The following is a 24,287-nucleotide window of genomic DNA, read 5'->3' as shown; positions in this document are numbered from 1 at the left end:
TAAAAGAAAATATAAATAGAAGTATTTATTAAGGGGGGGGAAGGTTTGCACTTTTAAAAAATCAATATTTTAAAATTTTCTTATAGTTAAACATCTCAAGAATATTGTCCTAAAATTTGAAGTCAATCAGAGCAAAACTTTAGAAGTTATTGTCTAATTAGTCTCTTATCCTCTAAAACTGTAACTCCGAACAGTGGGCACAATAAAAAAGCGGGGTTCAAAATAGTTTACAGGTCATAAATCTTAATGGATTTTCAAATGTTTTTTTAAACATTCAGCAATGAATTTTGAAGAGATCTCTAGAGGCCGATTAAAAATTTTTTTGTTAATTGTTTAAACTATATTGTTTTAAACAATAACAAATTGCACATTTGTTTAGTTTCTGATGTACAAAAGTTTGTAAATAGTGCAAAAATGTTGTTAATCGCTTTTAATTAGTAGTCTGTAAACGTCTGAACATTTACAGTAAATGTGTAATGTTCAAAGAAAGTTATATAATTATTATAAACAAATTATATATAAAAAAATTTATTATTTAATTCAATTTGCTTGAAATTCGTCACTCGGGAGTTTCCCGGGTCATTGATTACGAATCCGATGTTAGTTTTTCAAAATTCAAAATGGCGGACGACTTTTTTAAAAATCGATCCAATTGGCTTCAAACTTGTTACTCGGAGGTTTTTGGATCGCTGATTACGAATCCGGTGTTAGTTTTTTCGAAATTAAAAATGACGGTTCCAATATGGTGGATTTTTTTAAAAATTGGTCCAATTGGCCTAAAACTTTTTACTTGTGGTTTTTCATGGTCGCTGATTTCGAATCTGAGATTAAATTCGTAATCAGCGATCCCGAAAATCTCCGAGTGACGAGTTTCAAGTAAATTCGACAACTTTAAAATTTTTCGTCCGCCATTTTGAATTTTGAAAAACTAACACCGGATTTGTAATCAGCGAGTGCGAAAACCCCCGAGTGACGAATTTCAAGTGAATCTGACGACTTTTTGAAAATTTTCGTTCACCATATTGGATCCGCCATTTTGAATTTAATTTTAAATTGACATCAGAATCGTAATCAGCAAAAAACTGAAATTTTTAGTGTGTTTTAGTGATTTGATAAATAGCATTTTTAGTTTTTCGAGACGAACAAGTTATGATAGATCAGATTTAAAATAATTTTACTTTTTCATTTTATGTAACACTGTGTTATTATAGGATTTCTAATAAAATAAATAGAACACCATTTTATATATTAGCATAAAAATATAATTTGTTTCATTTATTTTTAATATAGACTGACTTAAAAAATTATTTAACGTCAAGTAGAATTCTCTGTTTTAAAAATTAAATTAAAGTTTGCCTCTGTACTTTCGGTTGTTCATCTTTGGGATGTGCTTCTTCGACATAAGGAATATCCAGATTGTTGATACTCAAGTTCAACGCACTAGACATGGGTATTGTGAGACTAGCTGTTATAACCGTTTGCGGTGATTGCTTCTTTACGTCCGCAATGTCTTCGCTCGATAGGCTGTCAACACTGGTTCTCCTTCCTCCTACACTTTGATTGTCAAGTTTCTTCAGTCGACGTGAATTTAATCCCGTATCTCCCACAACTTTCTGACATTGTTCCTTCAAGCCAAGTTTGGGCATTCTCGGCGAATTTTCCGCTGAGGTTTCGGCTTCACTGGAAGGATACAAGTCTTCGTCGACGGATTGTCTGAAAAATGGTTAATTAATAAAATCAAAAAATTAAAATAAAAAAGCTTTAGTTTTAAAATGAATTACATTTCGAATCGGAGTGCTAAGACGATATCCAATTCCATTGTATTGCTGTCCATCATATGTAAATATAATTCATCTAGAAGAGCGGCTGGCACTGTGAAAACCGTCGACGTGTTTTCCAATAAGGAACGTACAACATTGATGACATCTATTCTTTCTTCTGCTCTCTCAACAAAAACTTCCGACCTTGCTTGACCGGGCTTCACGCAGTGCAAAATGTTGGGAGCAAAAATCTAAAAAAGAAGAAATATTTTTTAGTTTTTCATTCAATCGTAAAATATGCTAAGTATTTTAATTTTTTCATCTTTGTACAATCTGCCACATATGCAGCTGGGAGTACAACGTTACGGATAAACTATGTTTGTTAATGTCAAAGACCCTAATAAGTGTCAATCCATTGACTTTTGTCTGAAAACTGCTGCAGACAAATAGAAGCTACTTACATGAAAGTACTTAACAAACATTGCTACAGAACAATTTGTAACTGGTTTTCCTGGTGAACGCCAGAAACATTGAACCATCTTGTAAGAGGGGCAATAGATCTAAAAATCTATATCTTGTAAAATTACATCGTAAACCTGTAGTAGACTTAAAGTGAGCACAAAATTTTCGTCTTCGCACTAAGCTTGTACATAAAGGTTGCGGTAGGCTTTTACCATCCGTTAGGTGCTTGTTATGATTAGTTTTCAGTAATCTATGGTCTTTTGGTCAGTCGCTGAAATTTCGAGACAAAGTCTGGTTTAATTCTTCTCACATGCAGGATATTTTAATTCTAACTTCACTTTTATCTGTATATTTGATTAAAAAATTAAAAATAATAAAATGAACTGATACTAGGAAGAGGTAAAAAAAGTCAAGTGGAAGTTGGATTTTAAAATAGGAATTCACTATTTATGATTGTATTTTGTTATTAAATTCGTTATAAGCAAATAATATTTTAAGTATTCTCCTTGACAAATTATAACGTACTTTATAAAAACTTTGAATTTAAATTTTTTATATTTGCTTACAACAGTACAGAATGAAAGACAGTGGATTGACTTATGAACTTTCCAATTATTATTATCACAAGATGCATTCAATTCCTATAGCTCATAAAAAACACGAGTAATTGTATATTTAAAAGAAGAGTTGAATTTGGTTATTTATACTTCTAGATAGTATGTATTGTTCAGCTTTATTTGAAGCCAATTAGATTCGTGATTTACTGACAATAACTATTACGATGATTATTGTTAAATAATAATTTTATTACTGTAACATTTGTGCTTACAGTTGCAAGGTTAACTACATCCATTTTGTTACCCAATATACATTCTCCTGTTTCATTCATCTGATTTTCACTATGTAGAGCGACTCGATTTAAAAAATTGAGTAATATCCAAAGAGTTTCACGATTTGGCGTTGGAAGCAATTGAATAAGATGTTGAAGGGCCTCTTGTTGCAGACGCCTATTTCGAATTTCTGCAAATCAATAGTTATGGTGTATGAAATACATTTTTGGAAAATTAGATAATAATTTTGGGTGAAAAATATTTTTTAGTGCAAAAGACTCTTTCAGTAAACCCAGGGTATCAATAAGGAACATGCGAAGTAAGAGATTCTACGCTTTTTCCAAAAAACGTTTTCTCCTTATGTCTCCTACGATTTATGATTGTGCACATAACATAAAAGCAATACAATTATTACAATTTAATTTATTACAAAATTTTCATAAACCGACTATCATTGAATAATCCATTTTTGCATCTGTATTAGTTTACTTTTGTATCAAAAATTTTAGGTTCATCTTGTGTCTACTAAAGGTTCACAATGTATTCCTTTACAAGCCACTGGAAAAAACTCAAAATAACCATTATTCAGAATGTTGTGTTATCTTTATGTTTAACTTACTTTGTGTTTTAAGGGATTACATCCACTTAGGATTTTGAGAAAATGGTTATTTATTGCATTTTCGTAATATACGTGCATTTAAGAGTAAAAATGCTCTTTAGTACAAATAGTAATTTATATTAAATACACTAAACAGAGAAAAAAAATGTCTAGAGAGACAATAATAAGAAATAACAATAGTTATTATTAGTTTTAAGCTAGAGGTAGCCAATTGTTTATAAATCATAAATCAACAAACGCAAAGCAGTGATGAAAGTATTTAACGATGAGTTAAAGAAATCTAAGTTGCTACAAAAAGCATTTGCTTCACTGTAAAATCTGAAATAAATAGAATTTTTACCATGGTTAGTTCTATGATAATTAATTTTAAAAAGTGTTGTATTTCTGAATAATCTCGATAGTACCGAAAAGTTTATATTCTTTGTCACAAGAATATCATGATCAATCTTATCAAATGCTTTAGAGATAAATCCGTATATGTCAACTTGTAAACTATTTTCTATTGCATTAGTCACATAATTGGTAAAAATACATAAATTGGTAATAACGGATCTTCCTCTCATAAAACCGTGCTATTCAGAAATTATGATATTAATGGAATATTTGTAAAGAATGTCATACACAAGACACTTGAAAATTGTTGAAATCGCATTTAACATTGTTATAGGTCTATAATTATGAATGTCATTAAGAGATTATCAAAATTTGTTGAGATCTTATAATAAAAGTTACTTACTCTGTGTATGAACGAATGCTTGATATAGGTCTCGACAAAGAAGAGGATCGGGTAGGTCACGAAAATACTCCTTCAGAAGAGCAGCCACGTCATGAGGGCACTGATCTAATCCAATTTTTGTTTCTCGACCACTGTCAAATTCTTCTTGCAACTTTAAACAAATACTTTGATTTCATTAAAAACTACTAATAATATTAGTACATGCTCTTTTTTGAGGAATACTGAATATAGTGTATAACGTACGTATTTTAAAAAGATCTCAAAACATTAAACATTTATCAAAATACTTTACTTTCTAATTTAAATGTAAAAAAAACTAACTTTTAAGAGGAAATTTTTACAGAAATATTTTAGTAAAAATAAAGAATGTCTATGTAATTATAAAGTAGACATAATTTTTCAAATAACTTACCTCTCGAACTCTTTTTTTGGAAGATGAAACCCGAAATAGGCCAAGTGTATGAAGACCTACTTTTTCCAAATGAGTGATGCATTGACGAACTATGACAGGTACGACATCTAAATCGTCAATTAACGTTCCATCAACCCCACTATCACTCGATTCCATCAGAGATTCACAAGATCCTTCCTGTAAGATTTAAATGTTTTAAAAATCATAGATGTATGTGAGTAAAATCTCTTTCAACTGAAAACATTCGTAAATTTAAATTGTTTTGCGAAAAGACATACTTACTTCTTCAGATTTTTCAGATGCTGCATTAGAAGCTTCTGCTATACTTGTGAAACTAACCCTGCTGCCGTACCTGTCTGGTTTATTTAAACATCCAGAAATGGCTGATTTTTCAGAATTAATTTTTGCTAATCTGTCGTTTTCCAAACATTGTGAAAGAGAAATTCCAAAAACGAGACCTCCTCTTGATTCTGAAAGGAATATTAATTAATTTAATTTAAAAAAGACAACTATCCCAAAAGAAACTGAATAGTTTCCAAAAACATTTTTAAAAATTAAAAGATGGAAAAAGTTAACAATCACTCCGAATCAATTTTTCTAAGCTTCATAAGTTAAAAATTCATTAACCTTCTGTCACATAACACAATATTTATTCATATTGTTGTTTTGCAATATAACTTTTTATGCAAGTGAAAACAAAATTCTCAGAAAGTTTACTCACGCAGCATAGAAAATTCCCTGAAAGTTGAAATCAACTTGACTGCAACCTATTGAATCTTTAGTTGCGAAGCTCATAAAACTTGCAGTAGTTCATTAAATTTACGCTGTTTTTCAATATTTGACGTAAAAGTTGACTGAACGTTGCATGAAAGTCTAAGAAATTTTTAACTTTCATTTAATTTTCAGTAAACTTCTTCTTGATTTTCGACTAAATTCATGAAATTTTTTCTTTTTCCAACTATAAATTATACGCAAATAATAAGTTTGAATTTGAAAATTTTTCTTTTAAAAATCTTTTTTTTCTAGAAGAAATTTTAAGATCGTGAAATTCGTCGATTTTTTGGATTAATAAAATAAATTTTAAATTTAATAATGATCACTTTGAAATAGAATATACATACTTGGAAAATTTGTGTCGCTTCTAAAGAATAAAAGAAATTAATAATTTTAAAATATAAAATTCTATTAAAACATCAATTTTGTGAATTGTAATAATTTTTCAATGTCACACACTGAAATATCAACATCAGGCTTCACAGAGCCCCTAAAAAGTATTTTAGGGGAAATAGGGGACTGAAAATTAAAAAATAGGGGACTTTTAGGGGACCATAAAAATTGGTAAAATAAAGATAAAAGTATTACTTTTTTTATACAGAGTTGCCACAAAAATTTAACTTCATTTTTCCCCGATTTCCAAACACAACTTTGACTTTTTCCCTGACCCTAAAGAATATTCTGATTCACTCTAAAAATTATTAGATACTCAAAAAAATGTTCCACTAAATTTATTTACAAATTTCTTTAAAAGTAAAGTTATTCGAAAACATCAATAGTTTTATTTAAAATAAATATTTAATCATTTCTTTTTCATTGGAATTAAGATGTTCAAAAATTTTAAATTCAAACCTTTTCAAATTTAACAACCCATAAGAATATTATTATAAAACATAAAGAAATGGATTACTCCGAGTCTTCGACTTCGTCTTCGACTCGGAGTAATCCATTTCTTTATGTTTTATAATAATTAAAGATGACCGACTGACAAAATCATTATTTTTATTATTATAAGAATATTGTTACTGTAATTTTTTCAAAATTATTTGTACCATTTCAATTCAATTAACATTTTCTAAAATTTTTAATTTGTATTTAAATACAAAAATAAATAATATTGAATGTTTCTTAAAATTTAATTTTTACGAAGAATTGTATTAACAACTTTTGAAAATATTTAATTTCTTTTAAGGAATTTAATTAAAATTTTAATGAAATTTATTATATTAAAGAATTTTATTAAATTTTTCAAAAATAATTGAATTCCTGAGAAGAATTAAAATAATAATTTTTGAAAACAATTGAATTCATGAGAAGAATTTTATTAATATTTTTGAAAATAATTGACTTCTTGAGAAGAATTTTTAAAAAAATTTAACAATAATTTAATTCTTGAGAAGAATTTCCCTGTCTATTTATAAAAATAATTAAATTATTGACGAGAATTTAAAAAAATTTTTTGAATATATATTAATTTCTGCAAAGTATTTAACTACTTTTCAAAAGAATTGAATTCTTCTGATGCATTTTGATATTTATCAAAATAATTGAATTTTGGAAAAGAATTTTATCAAAATTCCTTAGAATAATTGATTTTATGGGAAGAATTATGAAAATAATTGAATTTTCACATAGAATTTTATTAAAATTTGTAAAAATAATTGAATTCTTAAGAATATTTTGATAAAAACTTTTTAAATAATTGAATTCCTATAAAACTTTTATTATTTATGCAAATAATTGAATTTTTAAAACGAATTTTATTAAAACTTTTCAACATAATTGAATTCCTGTAAAAATTTAATTATTTATGAAAGTAATTGAATTCTTACATCAAATTTTTTAAAAATAATTGAATTTCTGAGAAGAATTTTATTAAATTCTTTTAAAATAATTGAATTTCTGAGAAGATTTTTAAAAAACTTTTGCAAATAATTTAATTTCTGCAAAGTATTTAATTACTTTTCAAAAGAATTGAATTCTTGTGATGAATTTTTGATATTTATCAAAATACACTGCAAGCCCGATCAGCGGTCACCCGATCAGTGGTCACTAGTTTACGTCGTTTGTAGATGGGGCGGGCGAGGGGCAAAAAGGGAGTCGAAAAGTTGTGGCAGTAGCGTATACATTAAAGACGCTCTGGCCCCTTAAAAAAAAATTCAGTAGTCAAGTAATGGTAGCCCATCATAAAACAGTTCGTACGGTCCTATATGTTTACGCCCGATCAGCGGTCGAGCACCCCCGGAGCCGACCGCTGATCGGGCTTGCAGTGTAATTGAATTTTGGAAAAGAATTTTATCAAAATTCCTTAGAATAATTGATTTTATGGGAAGAATTTATGCAATTTTGTTGTTTATCAAGCTAATTAGAATTCTTCTGCAAAATTACTTGAAAAATTTTTGAAAATAATTGACTTTCTGCGACGAATTAAATGTTATTTATGAAAATATTTGAATTATTGCAACGAATTTTATTGTTTTATTGAATAGTTGAATGCTTCTTAAAATTGAATTCTTTCCTCAAGTTTTAATAAAATTTTTAATAATAATTGCATTTTTCAAGGAATTTATTTAAAATTGTATTAAAAGTATTTGAAATTCTGCGATGAAAATAATTGAATTCGTAAATGAAATTTTATTATTTATGAAAATAATTGAATTTTTTCGTAGAATTGTATCAACAAATTTTTTCGTAGAATTGTATCAACAAATTTTTTCTATAATTAAATCTGTTGATAAATTTGATGAAAATAGTAAATATTGAAAATTATTGAATTGCAAAAAACTTTTGAAAGTAATTTTGAACTTTTGCAAAGATTTTTATAAATTTTTTCTAAAATAATTGAATTTTTGGCGAAAAATTTTGCTATTTGTAAAGATAATTGAATTGTTGACGAGATATTCGTGAAAATTTTTATAAAAATAATTGACTTTCTTCGAAGAATTTTATTACTTTTGAAAATAATTGAATTCTTGTGATGAATATTGTTATTTATAAAAATAATTGAATTTGTAAAGAATTTTATTAAAATTCCTAAAAATTATTGAATTTCTGTGAAGAATTTTGTTATTTATCAAGATAATTGCATTAAAACTTTTGTAATAATTAAATAATATTAAAAAATTCTTTCTTGTCAGAAATAGAAAAAATTTTTGAAGGTTTTGTATTAGAATTAGTGGCAGTTTCATAGTTTACGAAGCTAAATTTGGTGTGAATTCATCATTAAAAGATAAAAGAAAATAATAGAGGAAATTTAGGGGAAATTTTCAAAATAGGGTACGTTTAGGGGCCAAAATTAAAAAAGGGGACTTTTAGGGAAATAGGGGACAGACTGTGAAGCCTGCAACATTTAAAGAATTGCTTAAATTTCATGTACTTCGTAATTCAATATTCTGAAGGTTACACTCAAGTTAATATAAACTTTTAGAAAAGTTTCGGTGCTGTGTGCGGATGCAATACAAAAATGCCAACAAAGGGACATTTTGGTAAAAATATAAGATATGGCTCAGGAATGAGAGAGCACCCACACTAATGTAGAAATTACTCACCTTTTTCTTCTTTCGACTTGTCGAAGAGACTACTTTTAAGACTTTTTTTCTTTAATAAATTCACCCTTCTCTTTGGCCTCATCGGGGTTGAACTTCGAGTTGGAGTTTCTAAAAATATAATTATTTATGTATTCCTTTTAGTTTCCAATAATAAGTTATAGTTTAAAAATGATTTTTATAGTATAAGATATAAAACATTAAGAAACTATTTAAGTACATTTTATTAAGTATTGTATTAAATAGAAATATTGTATTCCACCGATATTTTTAAATAAGTTAGAGCTGTTTTGATTCAAAAGTAATTTTTAAAGAAATAATTATTTTGACATGACTAAAAAGCAAGCTAGCAAATTAAAAATTTATCTTTTATGCTAAATTCGTCTCACCTGTTGGAGGTTTGATGTGAACACCAAGATTTAAGGCCTGCAGTTTCGCCACAGCAACACGACAGAGAATTTTCCTTTCGATGTCTGATAAGTCACTGAGATGTGTGTCTACTAAAGTTACACGACGACCTGATGCGCCAGCCCAAGTACACTTTCCCTATCATAACAATACGAATATTAATAAAGTTTTTCAATACTTATTTTCGTAGTAAATTTATTAATAATATCCCAGAAATAAAACCTCTAATGGAAATAAACAGTGAAAATAAAAATTTACTTTCAGAAAAAAATTTTATTTTTAGCACGAACCACTCATTTCTGTAATAAATTTCTTCAAAGAGTGTTCGGTCTGAGTATGATGATGAGAACAACGATCGTTTTTTGTCCCTTCGTTGTAAAATTTTCTTAAACTTATATATATATATAACTTTTTCCGCATTTCTTGCTGTAAATTAGTAATTGAATATTTCTGTTCACAAAAATAAAAATAGCAGATGCTTTGCTAAATGAATTCATGAATTTATTTAAACTTTAAGATTTAAATCTACCCTTATCCCTTAAATAAAAATTAGAAAAATATCTTTAAACATTTTTTTAATGTGATTAAATATTCTAGATATTTATTTTCCTATTTTCTTTGATTTAATGAATTTAAATTTTTAAAGAATTCTAATTTAACTATTCAGAGTTCGTTAGTGTAAAAAGCAGAATTAAAGGGTCCAAACTGGATCTAAATTAATTTAATTTTATGACAATCCTTTACGTACTGTTTTTTAATTTTAAAGGAAATTTTTATTTTATAATAAGTTATTTGAATTTTTAGATATATAAAATTTTACATTAAGGAGATTATTAGATCATTTTTTTTATTAAAAAAGAAAAAGAAAAAGACAACTGATGAGTTATACTGATGATTTATATTCCAATAATTGAAAAATGTTTTTTAATAAATAAAAGACGTAAACATTTGAATATAATAATGTGAATGATAAAATACATAATGTATCAATGGTATAATAAATTAAGATTGAAATGAGAATTTGAGAGAGTTAAAAAATAGTAAAAAAAGAAGCAGTTAATTAACATGAATTGTAAAATAAATTAATCATAGGATCAGAAATATCAAACAAGTTTTAAAAATAAATCCCGGCAGTCACGTTTTTATTTTATGGATTAACATATGACGTACAATAACAATAAATTGGTGGAAATTATTAGCACACTGAACTGGAGAAAATGAGGACAAATCATGGGCGGAAAATACTTTAAAAACGCTTGATTTAACTCTAACTTTTTGACCCTTTTTATCCGAAATCATATGATTTTCGATTAAGTATTTTAAAACGATTAAAGTCTAAAATCTTAAACCCTTCATTAGTAGAGATAGGAATTTTATGCTCGAGCATGAAAGCATAAATTTCAAAAATGTTGTCTAGTGTTAAAATTCACTTTTTATTTTCACTATTTTTTTTAACAATAATAATTATTAATTGCAATTTGCAAAAGCATAGTTGCATTAAAAAGCATAGTTTTGGTTACAAAGCAGCATAATGTACATAATCATATATATGCTGCATAATTTTATATTTATTGAGCATAAGTGCAGCATGATGTGGTAACTCGAGGTACGATTGTGTATTTATATCTTTAAATATTTTATTTATAAAAAAAATTGTCAATATTCTGTAAGCCTTAGAAAAAAAATTACTGGATTAGCGAAATTAGTTTCACTATATAGGTATTTTGTAATATTTCAATGTGTTATCTAAAATTAGGGATACTGCAACAATAAGAGCAAAAAAATTTCTAATTGTAAATTCATTTTCAAAATTATTTTTATAAATATTAAGTTGAAAGAACAAATTTTTCAAATGCAAACCATAATAAAAACATAAAGAAAAACTTTTAAGAGCATAATTATAGCATAATTGACATTATTTAGGATCATAATTGAGTTACATATGATGGTATTTCGAAAGCATAAATCGTCTCGATGAAGAGCATGAAGTTCCTGTCTCTATTCATTAGTATTAGTTCGGAGGGGAATTTTATGAAAAGCTTGTGGTAATTTATCTTTTTAATAAAGCATACAGACTTCGCACTCGATAATTAATTTTAAAAAAGAAGCAAAAAGTAGCTTTCAAACTGAAAAATGTAGTAAAAAAAGTAGAAAATCAAAAAAAATTCTTACGAATAATTTTACAAAATTTTTTTAAATACTTGAATTCTGTTTGGAAATTTTATGAAAATAGATATTAAAAATCATTGAATTACGAAAAGTTTTTAAAAATAATTACATTTTACAAAGAATTCAATTGTCATTAAATTATAATGAATTCAATTAAAATTTTTGAGAATAATAATTGAATGACTGTGTGGCATTTTATTAAATACTTTTGAAAATAATTGAATTTCTAAATTAGCATTTTATTATTTATGAATATAATTAAATTCATGCGAACGATTTTATTAGAATATTTTTAAATATTTAATTTCCAAGAAGAAATTTATTACTTTTAAAAATATCTGAACTTTTCTGATGAATATTGTTATTTATGAAAATAAATAAATTTTGCAAAGAATTTTATTAAATGCCTCAAAATAATTGAATTTTCGGGAATAATATTGTTATTTATCCATATAATTGAATTAATTCGAAGAATTATTTATGAAAATAATTGAATTCTTGGAAAGAATTTTGTAAATAATTGAATTCTTACAAAGAATTTTAAAAAAACATTTTTTAAAATAATTAATTATTTCGAGGAATTGAAATTGAATTTTGAAGAATAATTACATGTTTTGATCAATTCCTGTAAAATTGTATTAAAAATAATTGAAAACCTGCGATGAATTTTATTATTTGTGAAAATTGAATAGTTGCTAAGAATTTTATAAACATTGTTTTAAATAATTAATTTTTTCGAAATATAATAAATATTATAAAAATTTTATTTTAAATAATTTAATTTTTTAGTTCATGTATTTAAAGTAATAATAATATTAAAAATAATTGAAATTCTTCGATGAGTTCTATTATTTAAGAAAATAATTGAATGTTTGCTTAGAATTTTATCAAAAATTTTTATAAAAAATTGAATTTCCATGAAAAATATTATTAGTAAAAGTAATTGAATTATTGTGAAGAACTGTATAGAAATTTTGTTAAATAATTGATTTTTTTGAAAATGCTATTCCAAATTAATTGAATTACTGAGGAAATTTTATTAGTTATGAAAATAATTATATTTTAGATGAATTTTATCAATATTTTTTTTAAATAATTGAATTCTTGGGAAGAATTTTATTAAAATCTAAAAGAATAATTGAATTATATCAAAAAAATTTAATTAAAATGGTATTTATTAATTTCTTTTGAACAAGTTTATGAAAATATTTGTAAATAATTGAATTCTTCCAAAGAATTTCAAAAAAACATTTTTTTAAATAATTGATTTTTCGAGGACTTAAAATTAAATTTTTAATAATAATTACATTTTTTGAGCAATTCCTGTAAAATTGTATTTAAAATAATTGAAATCCTGATATGAATTTTATTATTTATCAAAATAATTGAATAGTTGCTAAGAATTTTATCAAAATTTTCAAAAATAATTGAATTCCTGAGAAGAATATTATTATTTATTAAAATAATTGAATTATTGCGAAAAATTTTATTGAAAATGTTTAAAAAGAATTGAATTTCTGTGAAAAATTTTATTATTTTTGAAAATAATTGAATTATTGTGAATTGTATAAAAAATTTGTTAAATAATTGATATTTTCGAAATTTTTCTGTAAATTTTATTCTAAATTAATTAATTTGGATGAATTTTATCAATTTTTTTAAAATTATTGAATTCTTTTGCAACATTTTATAAAAATACTAGAAATAATTGAATTCAAAGAATTCGATTATAATTTTTGAGAATAGATTTTTGATTTCTAGTATTAGCGAATTTAATGTAGTGGAAATTGCCAAATAAAACAGAAATAATTAAAGTTATGATGTTTGGGAGTTTCGACTTGTAGATAATATTATTATTTACTTGAGTGTTTAATTGGTTTCATTTCAAGTCGAAAAGCTTTAAAATAAAGAGAAATAAAAATAATGTAGACTTGAAGTGAAACTATTGAAACACTCAACCACTCAACCAAATAATAAAACGCAGAAATAGTAGCTTTTAGTGGCTGAAATCTAAAAAAAGGACCCAAATAGTAGCATAACGTGAAAAAAGTAGTAAATAGTAGGTTTTAGTTTAGTAGATGAGTGCGAAGCCTGAAAATAATTTTGTATATACCTGAGGAGTCCATACGGATGGCTGATTATGAATTCTCGATGAGCTTTTACTCCTAGAGGGCCAAATTTTTTTCGACATCAATTTATTACCATGGTGAATAATACTACTGGATGACTTGCTCTTCTGCATTGATGAGCCATTTGACGAAGTCGATGAGAGGAGTGATGAGGAACTTGGAACCGAATGAGACTTATCTTTATGTAGAAAATTAAATAAAAACGATTGCTGGTGTTTGGGAGAAGATACTTCTTCAGAACTGAGACCCGCGTCAATACTACTTCTAGAGCTGGGATTTCTGCTATCAGGTGAGGTTGTCGACTCTGCGTAAGGACAATTTTCACCACTTTCAGTAATCAATTCCCTGACGCTTGTAATCCAATTCTCTTCCGTCTGGCAGCCTTTGTTATTCTCATCGTCATCGCCAGGCATTCCGATTTCACCTTTCGCCTTAATGTACCTTAAATTTCGGTCGTAGTTGACTCTTTTGAACCTGTCCGTTTTCGTAACGTCCACTGACTTCTTTCTCGCCATTCTAAGATATCTCTTGATTGTGTCACTCACCGATGGGGAAACATCGTCGTTATCGACACTACTTCTTCGGGACTCGGTTGGTTTTCGCGGGTCCTTTCTAACTTCCTCGGCATCTCGCTCCCGAATGAGATTCTCTAACACTTCCCAAGAAACCGGATCTGTTTGAATAAACTTTTCAGATGTCACTCTGCTGGATTGCACTGATATCCGAGGGAGGGGAGATGAAGATCTGCCTCCTAAATCTTTGGTCCATTTATCTGCCTGAGAGGTCGGTTTGTATTGGGAACTGTTCCACCAATTAGTAGAGGAGGGACTGTAAACACCTGTTCCGCGAGGTCTTTTGAATCCTCTGGTACACCTTAGATCGAAGTACAACTTTTCTAGCAGCTTTCTGTCCGTTAGGATATTGGATATAATGTGCTCCCGATTTGAAGACTTGTTGTAATAACGATTGAGGGTTTCTAGCAGAGACTTGTGGACATAGTCACTTTGGTAGGGAACGGTAGTCCTAGGGGCACTTCTACTCAGGGCGTAATTAGTACTCGAACTTTCCCCTTGTGGTTCAGTCATGATTTCATCCAAATATTGCTGCAACTTTCCTGTTAGGCTCTGATAATCGAGGGGTTTTTTCTTCTCCTCGGAATCTGTCGAAATGTTCGATTGGGTAGAAGATCTTGTCTCAGTTGATGCTTCCCTAAGATTCAAGTACTTTTGTAGCATATCAGCCAGGGCTTTAGATTCCTCATCCTCCTGTGACACTGTCTGTTGTGGTCCCTTTGATAAAATCGAGAAGCATTCATCAGGTGGTAAACTCCATTCTTTTTTTAATTTATCTTTCAGTTGACTAGATCGTAGAGTGTCAATCTCATCTGCAGAACTTGCTTTGAGTCGAACACTTCCACCTTTTATCAGTCTTCTCTTGTAGTGTGTTCTGAATCCTTGAGCTCCAGGATATGAGGATTTTCTCCACAGTAGAAATTTTGGTTCCTTTTGGCAAACTTCCTGAAAGTACTGCTCTATTTTTGGTATGTTATCAGACCGATGGTAACTTCCTTCGGGAATTAATCTTCGACTGGCATCCGCCATGTAGCGCCATGTCTTCCTTGTGAGTAGCCACCGCTCCTTGACCGGTTTATTTGTCCGTTTAGATCGATCCTTCGAGTTTGAACGTTTCCCTCGCGTAAATCCACTTGAATAAGAATCACCACTGTTTCGACGAAAACGTTTTTTCCCGATAAATTGTTCCGCCATTTTTGCCTTTTATTATATCCGTGGCATCAAAAGTGAGCTACTACATTTATTAAATCTTGGACTTTCATTGAACATGAATAAAAATAAATGCCAAAAGGGATAAATTTGAAATGAAACTGATTGAAAAAAATGCATCTAGACATGAAGAAAAGTAGAATAAATATTAAAAAATAAAAGTATACAGTAAGAAGAATGATTGGAATATTCACAGTTCTAGTTGAGCTTTAAATATTTATAAATAACATGATCGAAATATATTGCAAGGAGATTGAGATTTCGGGAATATAGATTTGATGTAGCCGAGAATATAAAAAAAGAAAAAATTGTTTGAAAATTGTTTGACAACTAATTTGACTGCACGGCGCAATGTTGATGGATTTGATTGTGAATGTAAAGAAGAAGCACATTGAAAAACTGACAAGGTACAAGTGGTCCAAGGTACCTCGCGACTACTGATACCGGGCGCCGCGACGTCGTATAACGCTGCGTGGCTAAAAGTATCTTTCCCTCGCGCCTCTCGAACGCTAATAATCCCTCCTACCAGAATCTCGTTTTCCGCCGCTGCTGTTCTTCTTCTTCTTCTTCCCACTCTCATTTATAAAATTGGAAAAGTCCGAAGAGTGGCTCCTAAATACACTGATCTAGGTAATACCCATTTAACGCAAAGCACTCTCCCGGAGATGATCTCTTGCCCGTGATAGATGGATTAATTAAACTCTTAGTGACTACTCACGCCTGCTTGCCCCTATTGCACGTTAGACAAATAACTTCTAACAACAGAAAATATATATCTCCCTGTAATTTACATTTCATTATATATCCGTCAAAACTCATATTTTTTTCACATTATTCACACTCATTACACTGAAAAATGTTTCATTCATTCAAATAACTGATTATCAATTATCTATTATCACATCAAGTCTGTTATCAAATAAATATTTACGTGAATTCAATAATACTCCTCAAAATAAAATTTATTTCAACTAATGCAGGGTTGCCAAAAAAAATTCAATTTTTTCCCTGATTTCCAGAAAAAATTTTGATTTTTTCTCTGACCCCTATAGAATTTCTCTAATAGTAAAATTATTCGAAAACATCAATATCTCCTTTCTTAAATAAATATTTAACCATTAAAATTATTTTTCCATAGGAATTAAAATTCTTCAAAATATTCAAATTCAAATCTTTTGAAATTCAATAACTTTAATAATCTTCAATCTTCTATATCGTTGTATTCCGATAATCTATTAGCAGTTTGAAATTAGTTGTTGTCCATTTTTTGTTTCCTAATATTTTTAATATTTTTTTTAAATAATATTTTCAATTTTGAAATTAATGTTTTGATAATCATTGAATTCTTTCAAAGAATTTTATTAAAAAATTAGAGAATAAATAGTTGAATTCTATCGAAGAATTTTATTAAAATTGTTGAACATTCTAATTAAATTCTTTTCAAGAATTTATTTGAATTGCTTTAAAATAATGGAAATTCTGTAATAATTTTAATTGAAAACTTTAAATAAAATAATAATTTAGCAAAGAATTTTGCTATTTATAAAAATAATTGAATTCTTTTAAAAAATTTTATAGAGAATTAAGAAAATAATTGAATTCATTTGCAAAAAATTTATAACGCGATAAGAAACAAATTGAATTCTTTCGTGAAATTTTATTGAAAATAATTGAATTTTTTGCAAAGATTTTACTATTTTAAAAAATAATTTAATTGTTTCGAAGGATTTATTAAAATTTTAGACAATAATTAAATTATTTCGTGAAATTTTATTGAAATTTTGTTGAAATTAATTGAATTTTTGCAAACAATTTTACTATTTTTTAAAATAATTGAATTCTTCCGAAGATTGTTATTATTTATGAAAACAATGGAATTCTTGTGAAGAATTATATTAAAATTTTTGAAAATATAAACAATTTCTTAAAAAAAAAAGAGTTTTCGCCTTAACTAAGGCAATTTTTGCCTTAGTTTAAGGCAAAAATTGCTTTTTTTTTAAGAAATTGAACTTGGGCAAAAATTGACTAAGTAGAAAGTACATTCTGACAATTATTTTTTTCAATGTATTTCTTCAATCAAATGACAAATTAAAATTATTTTTTCATATATCAAAAAATTATTTTTTTAAGTTTGAGCAAAATTTTTTTAATTATTGAATTTTTTAAAGCAAACTATGAAAAATTCAATAACAAAAGTTGAAAATCCTGGACATTTAAAGACATTTCATGACATTTTTTCAAATTCCAGGATTTCCAGAACCAATTTTTATTAGAAAATTCTACGAGAATTCAATTATTTAAATACAAAAATAAATAATTTATTGAATAATTGTATTTTTTGGCGAATTGTAATAAAATTTTTAAGAATAATTACATTTTTCAAGGTTTAAAATCGTATTTAAAATAATTGACAATTGAATTCCTAAAAAGAATTTTATTATTTATGAAAATAATTGTTTGCGTAGAATTTTATCGAAAAAGATTTTAAATAATTGAATTCTTTTCAAAATTCTAGCAAAATAGTATAGATTTTGAAAATCATTGAATTGAGGAAAACTTTTGAAAATAATTGAAATTTTACCAAGAATTTTATTACAATTTTTGAAATGTAACTTCTCAAAAATTCCATTTTTTGGGGGTTTTTAACTAAAATATTAATAATTTTGTGATAGTTGTTCAATAATGAAGTTATTTAAAAAGAAATTATTGTTAGAAATAAATATTTATTACGGTTGTTATAAAAATTTGATTTTTTTTCCTGCAACGTGAATATTTTTTGTCAACCCTCGTACATAACTTTCTTGATTTTTAATAATGAATATCGAAACAATATTTTTCATCAAATATAGTAACTTCACTATTCGAAATACTTGTCTTTAAATCTGTTCCTGAAAAGCTTGTTTAAAAAGCAAAAATCACGATTTTTTAAGAATTTTTTTTATTCAAAGGATTCAAATGAATTGCATTTTAAATATAGTGGAGACTGGGGCTAAATGTTAAACTGCGTCAAAACAGTTAAAATTCATTATATCTTTCGAACGGAAATAGTTAGAGCATTGCAATTTTGACATTCTGTTTATTTTTGTGGTGTCTATAATATAAAGTGTGTTTTGACCCTACTTTTGTAAATTTTTACGAAAAAAAATTTATAACTTTTAATATCCTTATTTGGGTCCCTTGAAGATGTACCTAAAGATATTTGCTAAATATTTATAGTCAGATTTTGTATATTTGTTGTTAAAGCCAAAATACACCCTGGGGCTAAATGTTAAGTGTATTTATTCCATTTTTTTTTTGTTTTTAAATTTTAACTTATTAACTCTATAACTGTTCTAAAGCTTCTGTTAAATAAACACAGATGCTTTATTAACTAAATTACCTGTTTTAAGCATACTTTAACTTATCTACTACTTAACACCTATCAGAAAATAGTTTTAGTAGGCTAGAAATAGAGTTTAACATACCTAAATGTTAAAAAAACAGAATTTTCAAAAAAGGACAAAACATGTATTTTACGCGAAATATCAGAAATTTGTTTATTGAAAGTTGTTGAGGACAAGTTGCCCTACAATATTGATCTATACATATTTGCATCGAAGCAGATTTATTGTCTAAAAAAATCATAATTATATGAAATTTAACATTTAGCCCCAATCTCCCCTAGTTAATAAAAAATTGTTTTTGACTTCAAAATCTTAAATCAAGCTAAAGCTTTTCTATAAACACCTATACACCTATACACTTATTGATCGAGGAGACGACTTATAACGTATAATAAGTGAAATTTCACTTATTCAGATTTAGAGAGTAAGGTCCCTTTTAATTGAAAGCGTCAAATATGTATAAAAATTTTGATATTTTTTTAAGAATTTAAAGATGTATTTTTAAGCATGACGACTTTTAACGATACTATAACTCAGGTGGCGTGTAGCACTATGGCTTGCGGTCATTGGGGTTGACCCCGACGACCGCAAAAATAATATTAATAGTATAATTTTTTTGAGCACTGTTGAGAAAGGTCAATACTCAGATGGTTGACCGCGCCTCGACTTCCGCTATAGCCCTGGTGTTTTTCACTCCAGTCTAGATATTTCAAACGAAAAGTTTACGTATCAAGGATGCATTTGTGCGTATTTCTGATGAGTATCCGAATTCACGTAATATATAAATCGGCTTTAGTTCCTTTCTTTCCCTATAGCTAAATGTTGAGGCAAATTTAAATACGTATAAAAGACATAAATATAAAAATAAAAATAAATATAAATATATAAAGCACGTGACATATAAAAATACACACAAATCTAAATATAATTAAGTCGAGAGAAAAACACTATTTTTTAGGTACTAACAATTTTTCTCAGACTTTTCCAAGTTTCTAGAAAATGTATAATAATTGACATGGGTTCGAATTGTAGCATGCGCTCGCAGAATGTGTATTTACGAATTCAGGAGTGTTCAACTTTTAAATATAACATTATTCTCGAGAGATTAAATATAGAATAATCTTTTCTTCTGATAAAATATTTTAAGAAAAATGTTACTTTTATCAAATTTGTCAATATAATTTCTATTATGTTATTTCTTGCTCCTTTAATGTTACTTTCTCAAGCAATAAATCCTGAAACACTTTTATTCATCCTAGAAATTGGGTTTAAGGGTCAAAACGTCCAAAAAATGTATGTTTTTTTTAATATTTTCTTTCATACAATAAACAACTTTTTTTATTTGAACAATAACTAAGTTAGTAAATTTTTGCTAAAAAATATTAAAAATCAGGCCCGTAGCCTGATTTTTTGAGCCCTTTACAAGACAATTGCTTTTGCAGTGGTCAAGATATTTTTTGACTGCTTCATTTAAAATCAAAAAACAAAAAATTTTCTGTTAGTCAATTAAATATTTACTTGAATCAAATAATTTTTATTTGAATCAATTAAATGGTATTTTCTTTAAATACTGAAATTATATTAAATAAGATATCATTTAATTGACGCAAATAAAAATTATTTTATTAAAATATTTAAACTTAAAAGATTTTTTTTTTATTTAATCAAATAAATTTTTTTTAGTGTGATTAATATCTATTAATATTTCAATTTAATTTATTTTGAAGTATTTCTTTAACAAATAAAAAATCATAGATAACTGTTCAGTATTCTTTAAAAATATTTAAAGTGCCTGTTAATACAAGTACTTAAAACTTATAGAGACAAAAACTTTTAGCAAAATTTAATCCTACCAGAAAATGTATAAAAATAAAATTCACTCTGTAAATGTGAATTAGTGATAAATTTACTAAATATTTTAATTAGGTTTTATGAGTAAATTTTTAGAATCAAGGCACTTTTGAAAAACCGAATTTTATAAATTTTCCTTTTTTCTCAAAAAAAATTAAACTTTTTTAAAAAATTTGTGATTATAAAATAGAAATTATGATAATTTTTTCCATTTATTTCTCAAAAAACTGGATGTTTTGTTAGAAAATCGTGATTAAAAAAAAATCAAATTATACAGAGTTTTTAACGATTTTTTTAAATAATTGAAAATTTGTTAAAGAAATAAAAATTATGTAAATTTTTTAATTATCTTCTAAAAAAGAACTAAGTAATTGAGAAATGGAAATATCAATGTTTTTCTAAAGATATCAAATTGAAACAAAAAACGTATCAAAAAAATGCATCGTAACGATTTTGATACGTTTATTCTTGTCTCAATTTGACATCCTTAGAAAAACTGTGGATGCAAATTTCATAAAAAGGTTTTAAAATAAATCTTCAGTTTTATTTTCAATTAAAATTATGACTGTCAAAAACAGAATTTATGAAATTTCTTTTCCATTATTTTAAACAAAACTTGGAATTTTGTTTAAGAATTGCAAATAGAGAAATAAAATGTTCAAATTATTTCTTTTAAAGAGAGATTTCAATTTCATTTTTAACTATATCAAGAAAATGATTTAAATCTTTCATAAAATTACTTTTTTTGGTAATTTTTTGAATGGAAATCAATGATCAAAAAATAAAATGGTCAGAAAATATTCTAAAACGTCTTGGATTTTTATTTTTCTTAAAAATTGATAAATCCATTCATAATTTTGTAGAAAATAGGAATGTTTTTGTATCTACAACAAAATTACAGAATGAAAACATTAATTTTTACAATTTCTGAAGCATTCTTTTGAAAAAATATCTTTTTTAGAATCAAAAGGCTACAATATAAAATTGTTATTCAATTTTTTTATATGGAAATTCACTTGTTTATTTTGCTAACTAATTTCAAATCGTAATTTTTTAAAATATAAAATATAAAAAAATTATAAAATTATGATTTGAAATTAGTTAGAAAAATAAGCAAGTGAATTTCCATATAAAAAAATTGAATAACAATTTTATATTGTAGCCTTTTGATTCTAAAAACAATATTTTTTTAAAAGAATGCTTCAGAAATTGTAAAAATTAATGTTTTCATTCTGTAATTTCGTTGTAGATACAAAAACATATTTTCTACAAAATTATGAATGGATTTATCAATTTTCAAGAAAAATAAAAATCCAAGAAATTTCAAAATATTTTTTGACCATTGATTTTCTCTCAAAAAAATTACTACATATAAAAATAATTTTATGAAAAATTTGAATCATTTTCTTGATATAGTTAAAAATGAAGTCGAAGTTTCCGTTTAAAAAACAGCATTTTCTCCAAAAATAGTGATTAAGAAATAGGAATTAGATATGAAAATTGTTTTTTTTTTAACTTATAATTTTGTGAAGAATATTGTCATTAAAAAAAAAAGAATTTTTTTTCAATGCAAAACAGCAAAACAGGTATATTTCTTAATAATAATTTTTTAACAATAAATAAAGAAAAAAACATATAATTTCGATGTGCCAAAGTTTTTTTATAGAATAAAAATGAAAAAAAATTTGCATGATTTGATTTGTCAATTACAATTTTCTTACACAATTCTAATTTTTTCTTAGAAAAGACAGAAAAATTTTAATATTACTGATTAATTATTTTTGTTTATTAATTTTTAAAATTTTAATAAAATTCTTCGCAACAATTCAATATTATTTTTAATACAATTTAAATAAAATTTTATAAAAGAATTCAATTTTTTAAAAATTTCTAATAATATTTTTTCGAAAAAATTCAATTCTTTCCTAAAATTTTAATAAATCCTTCGAAACAATTCAATTATATTTATAAATAGTAAAAGCCTTTGTAAAAATTAAATGATATTCAAAACAATTTCACAAAAGAATTTCGTTTTTTTCTTAATTTGTTATAAAATCTTTTCAAAAGAATTTAATTATTTTCTAAAATTTTAATAAATTTCAATAATTAAATGTTTAATTTTAATTATTAACAAACACGTGTATTTTAAAATCTTGAAAGAAATTTTTCCACCCAATTTTTCATAAAATTCCCTTATTTTTTAAATTTTTAATTAAAATTATTAAAAAAACAACATTATTTTTAAAAAATTCCAAAAAATTCTTCAAAAAGAAATTAATTAGAATTTTGAAAAATTTTATCAAAATTCTTCGCGAGAATTCAATTATTTTCCCAAATATTAAAATTCTTGGATGGAATTCTATTATTATTAATTTTTTTTTGATAAAATTCTTTGCAACAATTCTATGATTTTCAATGAATTAATTTTAAGATTATTAATCATAGATATTAATATAGATAATAAAATAAAAATAAAATAATAATTGATCAAATTTTATTGTAAAAAACTAATTCTTTAAATCAAATGTTAACTTTTAATTAAATAGGATTTTAAATAACTCCAAATACACTGATATTTTAAAAATGTTTGATTTTTTGTTATGAAAGATACTCATAATTCCAAGTGAAGAATAAAAATTATTTTTAGATCTATAAAATTTATTTTTAAAAATTAAAATCTCATCGTTCCAGAAATAAAATATTTTATAGCTAATCAAATTTTTATAAATTATTTAACACGTATTTTAAATAATCTTTCCAGAAAGCTACGATCTATCTTTAAATTATTATTTGTTTTAAAATAATAGAACATGAAATTTTAACTACCAATGATAAAATACCATCTTTCAGAAAATAAAAAAAAATTTCTCATACTGTATAAAATAAAGACCTTTCCATGAGAAAGCAAAGTATATGTTTAAAAAAATAAACACAAAAGAAATTTATACTCTTACCAGGAAAAAGTTTTATTATTATTAATCTTAGCCGCACAATAAATTCTTTAAAAATTTTGACGAACCTATTCGAATATTAAAAAAAAATGTTTCTAAAAATTAAAGAATATTTCCAATGTGTTAAAATATTTCCACGTACAGTTTGAAAAAGCATGATTTCTAAATAAAATGTGACCTTGAAGATATTAATCGGATCCGTGGATTTTTGTTTTGCTGTCAACGAAGTTTTTTTTAGAACACAGAGTTCTGGTCTTCCTACATACTTTAGATTCGCTTAAAAAAATAGGGTAAATCCATTTTGGCCCCAACTGTGATTCCCAATTTATGCTTTGATTAGATTTGCATCAGTTATAACACAAGAAAATATTTAATTTCTTAAATTTAGAAATAATCTAATACATTTCTCGCATTCAACTGAAAACATTGTCTGAATTCTTTTACTTCGAAACATTCTATTTAGTAAAAATTAATAAT

The 24,287-nt window shown here is 25.9% G+C and overlaps 1 protein-coding gene across 3 annotated transcripts; it reads right to left on the bottom strand.

The window, feature by feature from the left end:
• Positions 1-1,091: 1,091 nt before the first annotated feature.
• On the bottom strand, positions 1,092-16,557 carry LOC122512276. Of its 3 annotated transcripts, none has more exons than XM_043628016.1 (9): positions 13,829-16,555; positions 9,528-9,684; positions 9,142-9,249; positions 5,102-5,289; positions 4,820-4,996; positions 4,408-4,558; positions 3,034-3,242; positions 1,782-2,011; positions 1,092-1,713 (listed from the first exon to the last, which is right to left on the bottom strand). In XM_043628016.1, the coding sequence occupies exons 1-9, from the start codon at positions 15,608-15,610 to the stop codon at positions 1,341-1,343; spliced, it is 3,375 nt and encodes a 1,124-aa protein (XP_043483951.1). In that variant the 5' UTR covers positions 15,611-16,555; the 3' UTR covers positions 1,092-1,340. The 3 variants fall into 3 exon arrangements, with proteins under 3 accessions (XP_043483951.1, XP_043483952.1, XP_043483953.1); XM_043628017.1 differs by having other exon boundaries at positions 3,052-3,242; positions 13,829-16,554; XM_043628018.1 differs by lacking the exon at positions 1,092-1,713 and having other exon boundaries at positions 1,808-2,011; positions 3,084-3,242; positions 13,829-16,557.
• Between the last annotated feature and the right edge of the window lie 7,730 nt (positions 16,558-24,287).

This window comes from Leptopilina heterotoma, unplaced genomic scaffold (assembly GCF_015476425.1).
Source record: "Leptopilina heterotoma isolate Lh14 unplaced genomic scaffold, ASM1547642v1 Lhet_97, whole genome shotgun sequence".
Taxonomy (NCBI): Eukaryota; Metazoa; Arthropoda; class Insecta; order Hymenoptera; family Figitidae; genus Leptopilina; species Leptopilina heterotoma.
Note: the sequence above shows the minus strand (reverse complement) of the source record. Positions and strands in the feature narration are given on the sequence as shown.

Bases quoted from the DNA above. Each gene is read 5' to 3' on its own strand.
- LOC122512276 (XM_043628016.1), bottom strand. From the start codon at position 15,610: ATGGCGGAACAATTTATCGGGAAAAAACGTTTTCGTCGAAACAGTGGT. The intron at 4,997-5,101 runs GTAAGTATGTCT...TAAATCTTACAG, and splicing joins CATCTGAAAAATCTGAAGAA to GAAGGATCTTGTGAATCTCT. The intron at 3,243-4,407 runs GTAAGTAACTTT...ATTGATTTGCAG, and splicing joins AGCATTCGTTCATACACAGA to AAATTCGAAATAGGCGTCTG.